The 12,123-nt window shown below is 33.2% G+C and overlaps 5 protein-coding genes across 5 annotated transcripts, besides 2 other annotated features; 2 read left to right on the top strand and 3 right to left on the bottom strand.

The window, feature by feature from the left end:
* Positions 1-134: 134 nt before the first annotated feature.
* On the bottom strand, positions 135-1,101 carry TA12540 (syntaxin 5, putative; the record flags this gene model as incomplete). The annotated part of the gene is made up of 4 exons (XM_947302.1): positions 135-188; positions 217-278; positions 308-498; positions 551-1,101. 4 exons carry the CDS (start codon positions 1,099-1,101, stop codon positions 135-137), a joined length of 858 nt encoding a protein of 285 aa, XP_952395.1.
* Positions 144-188: a sequence feature (1 probable transmembrane helix predicted for TA12540 by TMHMM2.0 at aa 264-283).
* Positions 217-231: a sequence feature (1 probable transmembrane helix predicted for TA12540 by TMHMM2.0 at aa 264-283).
* A 79-nt stretch (positions 1,102-1,180) lies between the features above and the next one.
* Positions 1,181-2,781, top strand: TA12545 (uncharacterized protein; the record flags this gene model as incomplete). Its single annotated transcript, XM_947301.1, has 14 exons — positions 1,181-1,294; positions 1,332-1,365; positions 1,399-1,430; positions 1,467-1,610; positions 1,640-1,714; positions 1,756-1,836; positions 1,867-2,013; positions 2,045-2,125; positions 2,155-2,271; positions 2,299-2,364; positions 2,395-2,507; positions 2,539-2,600; positions 2,632-2,686; positions 2,718-2,781. 14 exons carry the CDS (start codon positions 1,181-1,183, stop codon positions 2,779-2,781), a joined length of 1,185 nt encoding a protein of 394 aa, XP_952394.1.
* A 111-nt stretch (positions 2,782-2,892) lies between these two features.
* On the top strand, positions 2,893-8,248 carry TA12550 (uncharacterized protein; the record flags this gene model as incomplete). Its single annotated transcript, XM_947300.1, has 12 exons — positions 2,893-3,109; positions 3,139-3,212; positions 3,241-3,319; positions 3,358-3,620; positions 3,656-3,743; positions 3,833-4,135; positions 4,167-6,147; positions 6,244-6,837; positions 6,869-7,115; positions 7,226-7,325; positions 7,357-8,081; positions 8,114-8,248. The coding sequence occupies 12 exons, from the start codon at positions 2,893-2,895 to the stop codon at positions 8,246-8,248; spliced, it is 4,806 nt and encodes a 1,601-aa protein (XP_952393.1).
* A 137-nt stretch (positions 8,249-8,385) lies between these two features.
* On the bottom strand, positions 8,386-9,561 carry TA12555 (histone acetyltransferase, GCN5-like, putative; the record flags this gene model as incomplete). Its single annotated transcript, XM_947299.1, has 1 exon — positions 8,386-9,561. The coding sequence occupies one exon, from the start codon at positions 9,559-9,561 to the stop codon at positions 8,386-8,388; it is 1,176 nt and encodes a 391-aa protein (XP_952392.1).
* Positions 9,562-9,654: 93 nt separating this feature from the next.
* Positions 9,655-11,886, bottom strand: TA12560 (uncharacterized protein; the record flags this gene model as incomplete). The annotated part of the gene is made up of 2 exons (XM_947298.1): positions 9,655-10,124; positions 10,188-11,886. The coding sequence occupies 2 exons, from the start codon at positions 11,884-11,886 to the stop codon at positions 9,655-9,657; spliced, it is 2,169 nt and encodes a 722-aa protein (XP_952391.1).
* Positions 11,887-12,123: the final 237 nt, after the last annotated feature.

The following is a 12,123-nucleotide window of genomic DNA, read 5'->3' as shown; positions in this document are numbered from 1 at the left end:
AAATATAATCAACTATATTTTACATAAATAATATTTATTATGTATAATTTACAAATTTTCCAAGTAATTTCAAACCCTCAGATCTTGATAAAATATCAAGTGTACAAGTATTAATATATATTACAGATTAAAAATTACATGACGAACATAATGTAGAGGCAAGTTAGAACAGTCACCAGGATTAAAATCTAAGAAAATTTTAATTAAAAAACTAACCTTTATAATGAGGCCGCGATTAGATGAAATCCTCCGATAATATTTTAAAAGCTCGTTCCTAGCTAGGGTGGATTAAAAGTAGAAAAAGTACCTGATTTTACATTGCTAAGTGACACTTCAGTGTCAAAATCTATCCGGTTAATCATCTCATCCTGCTGAGTAACATAGGCTGTAACCTTTTGAAATATCTGAGAAAGGTCACCAATTGCTCTTTGCACATTTGCAATGGCCTCTTCTCTAGCATTTGAAATCACTGACGTCGAAGGCGCCACAGTTATTCCACTAATCACAAATATCAAACGGTTAAATAAAATTATATAAAATGTGTAGAAACCTTTCTAAATCAAGTTGTTGTTCGGATTCTAAATCCTGTTGAAGCATGAATCTTTTACGACCGATGCCTGGATTTTGAGCATGAATGTCATTAATTGAGTATAATTTACGCCTGTTCTCCTGTTCTAGCATTATTTGAGCTCTCTGATGTAAAGTTTCCTTAAAGGTGTTGGTGACGTTAAAAATGTCATTTCGAAGCTGGAAAATAATACTATTGTAATGCTTTTTGGAAGCTTCATTTCTAAACTTGAAGGAGTTTACCTTCTTTTCAAATGAATCAATAGAGTTTGTGGTGTAAGTTAAAATCGACTTTATTTCAGAAGTTAGCCTCTCAATAGAGGAGGTGTTATCAAGGTAAAGACTACGTTTCTTTGCTAATTGCGATAATTCATTGAGCCTAGCCTTGGCTTTCTCAATTTCTTTATAAATTGAATCGGCATCTGTGTTGAATTCTAAATTCTCGAAGGTTTTTGGTGTTTGAGTGAGGTTTACATTAGAATTCTGGTTAACCTGGCTCATAAAAAAATTTGTCCTATCCACAGAGTTAACCATAATTAGGACAATCAGTTGGCAAAAAATTATTTAATAAATCCAAACATTTATATTATCTGGAAAATTCACCAAACCACACATGTACAAGAGAAAAAATAATTACACAAGAATTCATTTATATAATTTAATGGTACCAAAAAAGATTACAGATTATGACGTTTTAAAAAAACATTATACATTTTTAAATGATAAGGTAAATCGATCATTTCCAGTATATAAATTAATATTAGAATGATAAAACTTGGGAATCCAACCTAGTTTCAAGTTATCATGAATCTTTATTTAAAGAATTTGCAGTTTGTGATCTTTCAAGATATAAATCAGGCGATGTAATTCAATTTTATCCATAAATTATTGATTTTTAGATAGCTTTGAGGTGGAGATCAGCAAATGAAGTGGTTGAAGGCAAATGTGAAAACATATGTGCGAATGTAACATGTAGCGAAACAACAAATTTATCCAGTTATGAAGTTCTATTTAACTATATTGAGCACGAAACTAAGAAACAGGTATGAATCTCACGCTTCCATTTGTATAGGCTCTAGTTAAGGTTAGAGTATGCCCAGAGTGTTCTTATAAGCTGAATTACAAGTTAAAACACAAGAAATCTGAAGTTACCTAAAGTATTTTTTGTTTATACTAATTTGATGTAAGAGTCTGAGTAACCGTTTGTACAATAAAATGCCAACTTTACCTAACAATTTTGAGGACCCGATTCTAAATATTTTTAAAAGGGTATGATAATATATATTTGCAAGTTGTTAGTTTGAAAGCTTTGAGCATGATCTTTTATTGGTGGAGCAGAAGGTTAAGAATGAGCTTAGATGTGTATATGACCTTGATGTTTTTGATATCACAGAATCTGTTGAGACTACCAAAACTAAAATACATAAACTCTTTGAATCATTAAATGTATTTCTCGCATTGATATATTTTGTATTAGGAACTTTACGTATATAAACGTCAAATGTTATCACTGATAAAATCGCAAGTTTCAGTATTTGAAACACTAGCACAGACTGAGGTAATTTTTAATTTAAAAATGTATTTCAGGGCTTAAATAAAGTGTCCAACAACAAGAATAATGAACAACTCATTGAATTAGCAAAGAACACTTTGAAAATATCAGCTGAATTCTTTGATATACCAGATAATCAACCAGTTCCAATAGTAATTAAGAGGTACTTTTAATGAAAGTTTATCAAATTTAGGAAACAAATCAAGAATGAAGAACCCGTGAAGGAAACAATTGAATTTATACCTGTAATATTGTGAAAATAATGAAAAGTTTAGGTTACTGAAGCACAGTTCGAAAGTGTTCCAGCACTGGTTAAAAGAAGAGCGAAGCTGGAACAAGTAAATGAACTTTATAAGTATTTACATGATCACGCATTAAAGAGAACTAAGTTAGTACGCAGTTGAAATAAATGTTGGTAGATGTGTTCCAGTAAAGATTAACGATATAGAAAATGAAGGGATTAAGGTACATGGTCAAACAGGTTAGAGAAATGTTAAAATAAATTTATGAAGGTAGTTCAAAAATCGCAATATTGAGGCATTTGAAGAAGATACAAGTGATAAACAGGTATTAGAATTGGTTCCATCATTTAAATCAGGGATAACACCATTTTACTACTAGATTCTAGATTTAAAAATAAAAAATCACTCAAACAGAATTAATGTTGTGCTTTATTTTTCGTTTTAATATATGTTTATCTTACACATTCGTACCCACACATCCATGATATCGTTTTTCAAATTCAGATTGAAAAAACATGTATATTAGTTTAAATGAGATTGTATAATATTAAGATAATTTTATTTTTAATATTTGTTAAAAAAATAGGATGCAGAAATGCAAATGAATTCTACACATTCAAGGACTCAAAAGCAACGTCAGTATTTATCGCACCAAATAATGATTCGGAAAAACATGGACCAAACAGAGCCTTTCAAATAGGCTCCTCATATTGGTCAAGTCAAGGACACCATAGTGACACTGATTTTGGTATTTTTAAGCCCGTAATATGTGTTTAGTGTCATGGACTGGAGAGCTTTACGAAAAGGCAACAATATCGCAAATTAACGTATTTTGGGAATACGCTCCAAAGGTAATTTGAACATTAGAAAGAGTTTTAGGAGGTTGAAATTTCATTATCCTTGACTGGAGATGATTTTAACGTAGTAATGCCATTTAGACCAACATTCGAAAATAAACGTAAATTCACAAATAATATGATTATGTGTATATTTTAGGCTCATATAAGGAAAATTTTAAGCTGGAAATGCCATATGAGACAAAATTTGTACGATTAACATTGAGAGGAGCAATCAATACATATTTTGGAATAAGGCATATACACCTAGTAGGCTATGGTACACCGCTATTTATGATAAAGTCTGGAATTTCGTCAAAAGAAGGTGAAATGTGTCTACAAGTTGAGGAAGGAACTGTTGAAAATCAGCCCAGAGTCGTTTTGGACCTATGCGTTAACGCAATCGCAGCTTCAGATGGAAGAGTATTAAATTCATTGTATTGATATCATCTGTTTAGGAGTTGTGGCGCCAAAATTCAAGGATGCAAATTGTAAGCGCAGTTTCATATCCAGAAATGTGCCTAACCACCGTTGAGTCATCCAAAGGTATTCTGATTCATAATTATATACTCGTATATATACTTGATAGAGTTGATTTGGCAATTTTTGAGATATTTTGAGATAATTGTGTTTAGTTGGTCCAGTGATAATTGATAATTGTAACGAGGACTCGTGTACATGGGAATTTATGGGAAACTCACAATTATCAGTGAAGAACGCAAATGAATTGTGTTTGACGCAGAGGGATGAAAATGGAAGTGCGGCAGGCATGGGTAATTTGGTAGAGAAATACAAGTCAGAGTTGAAAGTAACATCCACCGGAAGCAGTGAAAAGCACGAGGAAAAGTACGCAGTAGACCTCGATAAGAAGACTTACTGGGCATCTTTAATATTTCCAGATGATGGATATCATGTTACAAGTCTGACCCTTGACTTTGGTAATAAGTATTGTGTTAAATATGCTTTTAGATAAGATGGTTCATGCCTCAAGAGTATTAATTGACTGGGAATACCAGCCTCTAAGTTATACAATAGAGGCGAGTTCAGATAAAATAACATTTAAAGAGATTTCGAGGAATCTTTCAAACTCGTACCACACGACTACAGACTCGTTTCCAGGCACTGATTTCAAACAATTGAGGATTGTAATGATGAAACCTCACTACTTACACGGCAAGGTTAGTGGTGGGTATGTTTACGGAATAAGAGATTTGTCAGTTTTGACCAATAATTTGCTCACAGTTGTCGGTGATTGCAGAGCGGCTGCGAACAGCGCAGACGCCAGAGATAAGTATTTTGTATTTTATGTGAGTGTGTTTGAGCCGTTGCTTTCTAAGAAGGTTAGAGGGATGGAATCGGACCTGAATAGTGTAATAACTGAAGTTTCAAATGAACTAAGTCACTTGAAAGAATCATTAGAAGAATCAGCAAACTGCATGGACGAAAAGAAGGATTATGATAATCAGTTAAATCTAGCGTCAAAAAAGAGCCAAGACCTTTGGAAACTGTTTAACTCATCTACAATTACAAAGTGTGACCCTTACACACTAGAATTATCAGTGATTGGAGAAAACAAAAATAACCCAGCAGAAGACTGTTATAATATATACAATTTGAACCCAAATGTAAAATCAGGCTTTTACTGGATCCAACCACCCTGTTCTAAAGCCCCGTTAAGGGTTTACTGCGACATGGATTCCCACACTTCAATGTACATTTGGAACGGAAAAGACAACTCAATATCAATTCAGCCGTTGAATAATATAAGAACACCAACTTCACTCAGGTTTCAATGTGCTTCATATGGCCTCGAACCTCTTGTAATCAAGTCTAGACGTCAAATTGATCACCTAAAAAAAGCTATGAAACTCATGCCACTTAGTAATAAACTCGATTCATACCTTCCATTGGCCTATAAATTCGGCTCTGAACCGAAATTTAAAGATTTTATGAACATTTTCTCATTCATTTCGTTTCCACATGGCAACTCTGGTGTGGAAAACTCCAGTTCTGATGAATCAAATCACGACAAGTTTAGCGAATCCTCAGAGTTAGTTGATTTACATGTGAATGCAGTTGGTATTTCAATGTCAACACAAGAGATTGAGCGATTTGATCTTGAGACTTCTGACATTTCAGGGATCGCCTGTTCAACTAATGCCACAGATGAAATTACAGCTCCTCTAGAGTTGGACTGTTCAGACTCTCTGGGGAAGTCGAAAAAGATATTCGGCTCGCTGAACACAAGTGTAATTGTTCGCTGTGATGAGGACTGTTCTCAGAAGGAGAATTTGTTTATTTATGGTACAAACGGACTTTATAGTGATCATAGTTCAGTTTGCCTTGCAGCAATTCACGCCGGAATTATCAGTTCCCATGGAAGTTTTGTAGTTTCTATTGAAAATGGTAGGAAGTACTACGATGGCGATAAGCAGAACGGGGTTCAGAGTTACTTTTACAATAAAACTTGGCATGGGCTTAAGGACATAATTCATGAAAACGAAACAAATGGTGAGAATAAAGATAATTTTGAGCACAACGGGCCTGATAGGAAGTATAGTATTAGGATTTTACCACGTGAAAAACGATGCCCAATCGTTGAAACAAAAGGGTCATTTCTACAATTAAATAATAATACTAATTCCACTGATACTGTTAATGCTGTTAATCCCATTGATAAGGTTAATAATGATAATACTAATGCTACTACCAAAAATAAAAATAATGATAATGTGGAGAATGGAGAAACTATTGGTGATACAGTGTATGATCCTAATACTGTAAAATATGCTAATAAAGTTATTGAGATAATGGATTCGTTATATGGAGTTGATAATAAAACGGTTACAAACGTTGTTGAGCAGATTTCAGTGGTTGTTTCACAAGCTAAGAAACACCTCAGATCACTGGAACCAATACATAATAAACAAAACGATACCATCACATCACTGTATCCAATCTATTTACTTTTATATTAAATTAGTATTAGATAGGTTAAATTAGTGTTATTTAAGTTAGTTTAGTAGTAGTTTAATTTGGAATTTAGGTTTGATAATGGAGGTTCATTAAGTTCGAGAGTCCATTCATATTATGATACTTTGGACTCAAGCAAGATGTTGTATTCCAATCTATTGACTGATGAGAAGAATAAAACTATAGATGTGTCTTCAGACTTTGAATTAGACTATCATAAAATGCCATTTTCTAAGACGTTTACAGTCCACGATAGCTCCATGGCGAATGGAAAGAGTAATTGGGGGTATTCAAACTCGCCAGTTGAGGGCCATGATTCATACGTTGCACAGTCTGGAGATTTAGATTCAGAATTAATTGCAGAAGGCTCATTTGCATTTCTGAACCATTTTAAGTACTTTGACTTTGAGATCTCACTAAACGTTTTGGCCACAAATGAAGGCTCAATTGGTATTGCCTTTAGAGTTCATGACCAATTTAACTTTTACCTGTTTGTCATGAGTTATTTCAAATCAAATAAACAGCTGATCAAAGTTGAGGACGGAGTTGCATATGTACTTGCAACAAACCCTGATGAAGGTTATAACAAAATGCACTGGTACAACCTAAAAGTTAACTGCACTCATTATTATACTGAGGTTCATTGTGACAATCGACTCATATTCAGGTAACACACAAGTTAGTTAATATATTTTAAGGGTGATTGATACGAGTTTTTTGTATGGTTCATTTGGGCTTTATTCGTCGGGTTCAAATGGCTCATTTTACTTTGACAATTTGTCAATTAAAGCCAAGAACGTTAAACTTTTAGAGTCACCACTTCGCATTGAAAGACTAAAACATATCAAGTGTTGTAACTTTTCGGAAACTTGTACAGGCTCTTTTCAAGAAAATTATAACATTATAAACCCTAAATATTCAATCAACACCGATTGGTCATTCGAGGTAATTCTTTATACTATCAACTTTTTACACACTATCTTTTTATTATATTTTTATTATATTTTTATTATATTTTTGATTATAGTTTGATTATATTGTTAATGATTGATTAGAAATTATTTAATGGTGAACATAAGGTAATACATCAAGTGAAAGCTTGTTATGATCCACATGATATTGGTTCTTTGGCCATCTTGAAAAACGATCGATATTGTAAGAATAAAGATATGTTAATATTGATTAGGTAGTGGTGGATTTTTCAGGTTTAGAGTTCTACCACAGTGTGAATCTGGCACTGTGGGAGCAGTCGTTCACTACTTGGATGAGAAGAACATGTGCCTTGTTGAGATTAACTCAAAGGAGTTTAGAATAAGGCAGTTTTCATCTGGGGTAGTGAAAGTTCTTGCAAGTGAAGAGGCGTCAATTTCAATTTCTAAGTGGAACGTAATTGAAATTGAGCTTACTGCCACTGAAATTAAGGCCAGAGCAAAGACAAATGTGCCTCATAATTTTATTTTAAAGTCTCTTTTGTCCTCATATGACTTTAAAGTTTCAGCCACCATTGAGCCGAATAAGGGCAATTCTCTGGGCCTCAAATCCTCAGCTTGTAGCTCTTGTTACTTTGATAGCTTACAAATATCACATTCCGAGCCAAAGGAGTTAAATACAAATTTCATGGAGACCTCTGTATCAACCGCTTGGGTGCCTTGTCTTGCCTCAAATCTTCTTGAACGCAGAAGATTGTGCGGTTTGATTACCAGAAATAATGCCCTAGATGAGTGCATGTCTGACTTTTGCAATCAGTGTTGTAGTCATCACACGAGACTGTTGGGTGATCACGTGACTCTAAAGTGCACCAAGAAGTGTGACAAGAACAATTTACTCTTCAAGATAAACTCTGGCAAATTTAACAGTTACTTAAGTGCTTGCACTTCATTTCAAGGTCCAGCCTTCAATCATTGCAATTTGGTATATAATACACTTTATTTATTATGGTTTAGGACCCCAATTGTCTGTTTCACTCTTGCAAGCTTTGTTGCAACTCTGGCTACTATAATCAATTTGACGACAAACGTAAACTTATAGAATCAACTTACTGCGAAAACAAGTGCAAAATACTTAAAATACATGCTTAATTTTCAATACAAATTTCCATACAATTTACATGTTATTATAGTTGTACACTTTTGTATATATACATGTTGTGTATGTAGAACATTGTATATATGATACCCTATATACACATGTATATAACATTGAAATATTAGGGAGATTAAAATCTAAGATCATAATCATTAAAGAGCATTTGATAAGGCAAGGAGAGCTCATTAAGAGTATTGGAGAGGTTAGGAATAACTTGGTTGATAAGTTTTAAGTTTTCAGCGCCTATGAACTTCTCAACAGTGCGTTTGTAACTGTTCCTCTGGATCCTCCCAAGTAGTAGCTGAATCTTCTGATACAGATGATTCCTGCCATTCGGCATTTGAAAATCAAAACTCCTCTTCCATTCAAAGTTGTTAATTACTCGTTTTAGCCTGTTAAGGGATTTCCTGTCCCAGTTACCCCCGGTGTAATTGGTGAGTGAGAGTTGGTGGTGCGCCACATCTAGTGAGTTTAAAAGCCTTGGAAGACCATTAAAATTGGACATTAGTTTCCCAAAAGTCTCGTTACTGAGTCGAGAAACTGTAAGTGCCAACTGGATTACAGTTGACAGTGGGTCAATGAGTTCATTTAAATTAGTTGAGGGTCTTTGTTTAAGGAGGTCTCCCTTCTTTCTCTTCCTCTTAATTATGGGAAGTGTAGAAATATCGACATATTCTGCCTTTGCGTCTTGAGATGATATTGACTCTGTTGACGGGAAAGATAGTAAAGATGTTTCAGATTTACCCAGGTTAGTTACTGGAATCTCAAAAGAGCGTGAAGAGGTACTCTGTAATGGTGGTGTTAAACCTCTTTGAATTATTGGTTTGTTCCTCGATTTGGTGTTTGAAAGGATCTTTCTATTGAGTAGATTACAAATTGTGTTAATTCTTTTAGTCAAAATCGGCCTCATTCTGTTATAAAACTCCTCGAGCTTTACTGCCGCTTCGTAAAATACTGTATCTGGTGAGTTGTATGTTTTGCAGTTTTCAATTATCAGCTTTACATCATTGTCGAAAACTCTGATATCATCTTTATACACTTGTTCATCATTTTTATTTAACATTGTTTCAAAATCCATCGGATGTTTAATATATTTGTAATAATCCGTGACAATATTCGTATCCACTGGGAATCTGAATATTCTCTGTTTATCAAACTTTATAAGTTTATTTATTGCTTCGACATATGTGTATTTAAACTTTCTGAGTTGTTCTTTAAGTTCATCTTCTGGTATGAAATTCCAGTTTGAGTTTACTGAAGCTTGTGATGATCCGATATCACCAATCTGGTTCTTATTATTATTCATATTTAATTTACATTTATATATACATTTATATTAATGTTAAGAAATTTAAAAATTATTTTTTAAAAATTGTATTTGGATGAATTTTGTAGTGTTTCAATTTCTTTTGATTTTCACACCCTGGATGTATAACTTATCTCTTCCTGTGATTTTTTCAAAAACGAATATTTTATATAATGAAAACACTCTCATTTGATCATTTGAGAATGAATAATTCGAGATATTCTTGAAATGGTAATCCATGTTCTCGTACACATTTTGAGGCAATTCTAGCCTTTTATTCTCAATTAATGTCCTATATTTGTCCAAATACTCCGGAAATGTATATGATTCCACAAGTTTTAACCCAATTCTGTTACACATATCCACAAATTTACGCCATGGAACTACATATTCGCTTTCGTCTATAGATTCCATCAAAAAGAAATGATATTTAAGTCCCCAACTACTGTTTAAAACCTCTTTAATCTCTGTATAATTTAGGTTTTCTGATGAATTTTTTATCTCCTGTACTGATTTCTCGTCCAATGTTATCTTAAATATCGGATTTCCAAACTCCCAAACCTCTAATCAAACATTAATATTATAACCTTAACATTAATATATAACTATATGGGTTTTAAAGTCACCTGTGTTATTGACAGATTTGTTTATGTTGGATGCTAACTCTTTTGAAAGTTGGTCACAGCAAATGGTGGAGCCGATAAAAAGTCCTCCTTCATTTAGAGAGTTGTATATTTTTTCGAGTATAAAGTTCGTTGAGGCTTCAGTGTCGAGTATGTAATGAATTGCGAGCTGTATTGAAACCACGTCAAAAGTATTGTTTTTGATGAACATTGAGTAGATTTTCGGGTCAAGAAGGTTTCCATGGTGGAACTCTGCGTTAAACGAAAGTGTTCTCTTCCTCTGACCGTATCTCCTTCTGGCCTCGTTAATTTCTCTCATTGATATATCAATTCCCATCAGTTTTCTTATCCTTTTGGTGTTATATTTATCCAAGTCCTGGGCGTGGCCGCATGCCAACTCCAAAACTGAGGTGTTTTTCTTAATATTACACAAAATCAAAACTCTTTTCACCAAGTTATTATACTTCCTCAAAGCCTCTATTGCTGATTCTTGTTGTCTTATTACTTTCCTAGTATCATAATGGATCTGAGCGAACTCTGCTGTATCTCCAAATAAATTTGGATAGTAATCCATTCCATCAAATTTTCTATCATCCAACTCTTTTCCTAATCCAGTTCCGTCAAATAATGTTCTATCAAAGAGATCAAGTAACATTCGAGTGTTAGATTCCAAAAGTGAGACTATGTAATTGAACCTGTTGGGTTTATATTCTATTAATCTTTTATACTGTCTGTAAAGTTGTGAGTTGTTACTAATTTTTGAGGAATCAGTTGAGATTTGTATAATCTTAACCTTGGACTCTTCAGAATTGTCAAGGTCTATGAACGGATATGAGTTGGAGTTATTAGTGGCGATAAAAGTCTCATAGCAGGCTTTAATAACTTCGAGGATTTCAAGATTACAAAGCTCATCATTAATGGGAATATCCCACTCATCTACAACCTCAAGGTTAAACTTGATGAACTTTACATTCTCCAGTTTACTGGAGTTATATGTTCTCAAATGTCGAAATAACATCTTCATTACTGATCCTCTACTTTCTTTAGTGTTACCATCAACTGATATTATACAGTTAGTCTGGACCTTAAAATGATAATTTGACTGTGGTCTATACACTATTATACTATCCAAATAGTTGTATGTATATTGTTTTAAATCATTGAAGTTCAACTGCTCATTAAACACAAAGGGGATTCTGTATATAATTGAGTGGCAAAATCCTTCTTTGTTACTATTTCTAGACTCTGAATTACATGTTTTCGTATTATATACCAGTTCAACTTCTAAATAATCATTGTTTTGAACCAATTTACTATAGTCTGATCTACTCACGAAGATGTTCAAATACAATGAGTCTAAACACTGTTTTGACACATTTGGAACAAATTTTACCTTATTTGAGTCAAAATCTAAAACCGCTTCAGTTTCTATTGGTAAAACTATACTTCTTGATTTAACTACGCTCATCAATTTTCCTATTTGGAAGATCACATTACATGAAAGTGGGTCTGAAATGCTATCTAAACTTTCCTTTATACTATGACAAATTCGGTTATGTATTGTATTTTCCTTGTATTGGTTATCAAACAAATTATAGCCTTGAATTAGCAAAGGGTTATCACAAGATGTCAGTTCTTTTGGTCCAGAATCTGTGGAATCCTGATTAGATACTTTACGTCTACTTTTAGGTCTATTAACCATTATAATTACAGATTAAATATCACATGGACGTCATTTTACAACAAATGTGTTTGAATATTGTATTCGAATTTTATCTATTTTACACATTAGAATTATAATAAAGTTTAAAAAATCAATATTTACATTTAATCTAATTTACAACAATCTTGTTATATTTTTTATGAATTTTATTACATCTTTTATACACCACATTACAGTTGGATTCTGATTTATTATTTTAAATTCATCAAAATTTTA

The sequence above is a fragment of the Theileria annulata genome, chromosome 2 (assembly GCF_000003225.4).
Source record: "Theileria annulata chromosome 2, complete sequence, *** SEQUENCING IN PROGRESS ***".
In the NCBI taxonomy this organism is placed as follows: Eukaryota; Apicomplexa; class Aconoidasida; order Piroplasmida; family Theileriidae; genus Theileria; species Theileria annulata.
Note: the sequence above shows the minus strand (reverse complement) of the source record. Positions and strands in the feature narration are given on the sequence as shown.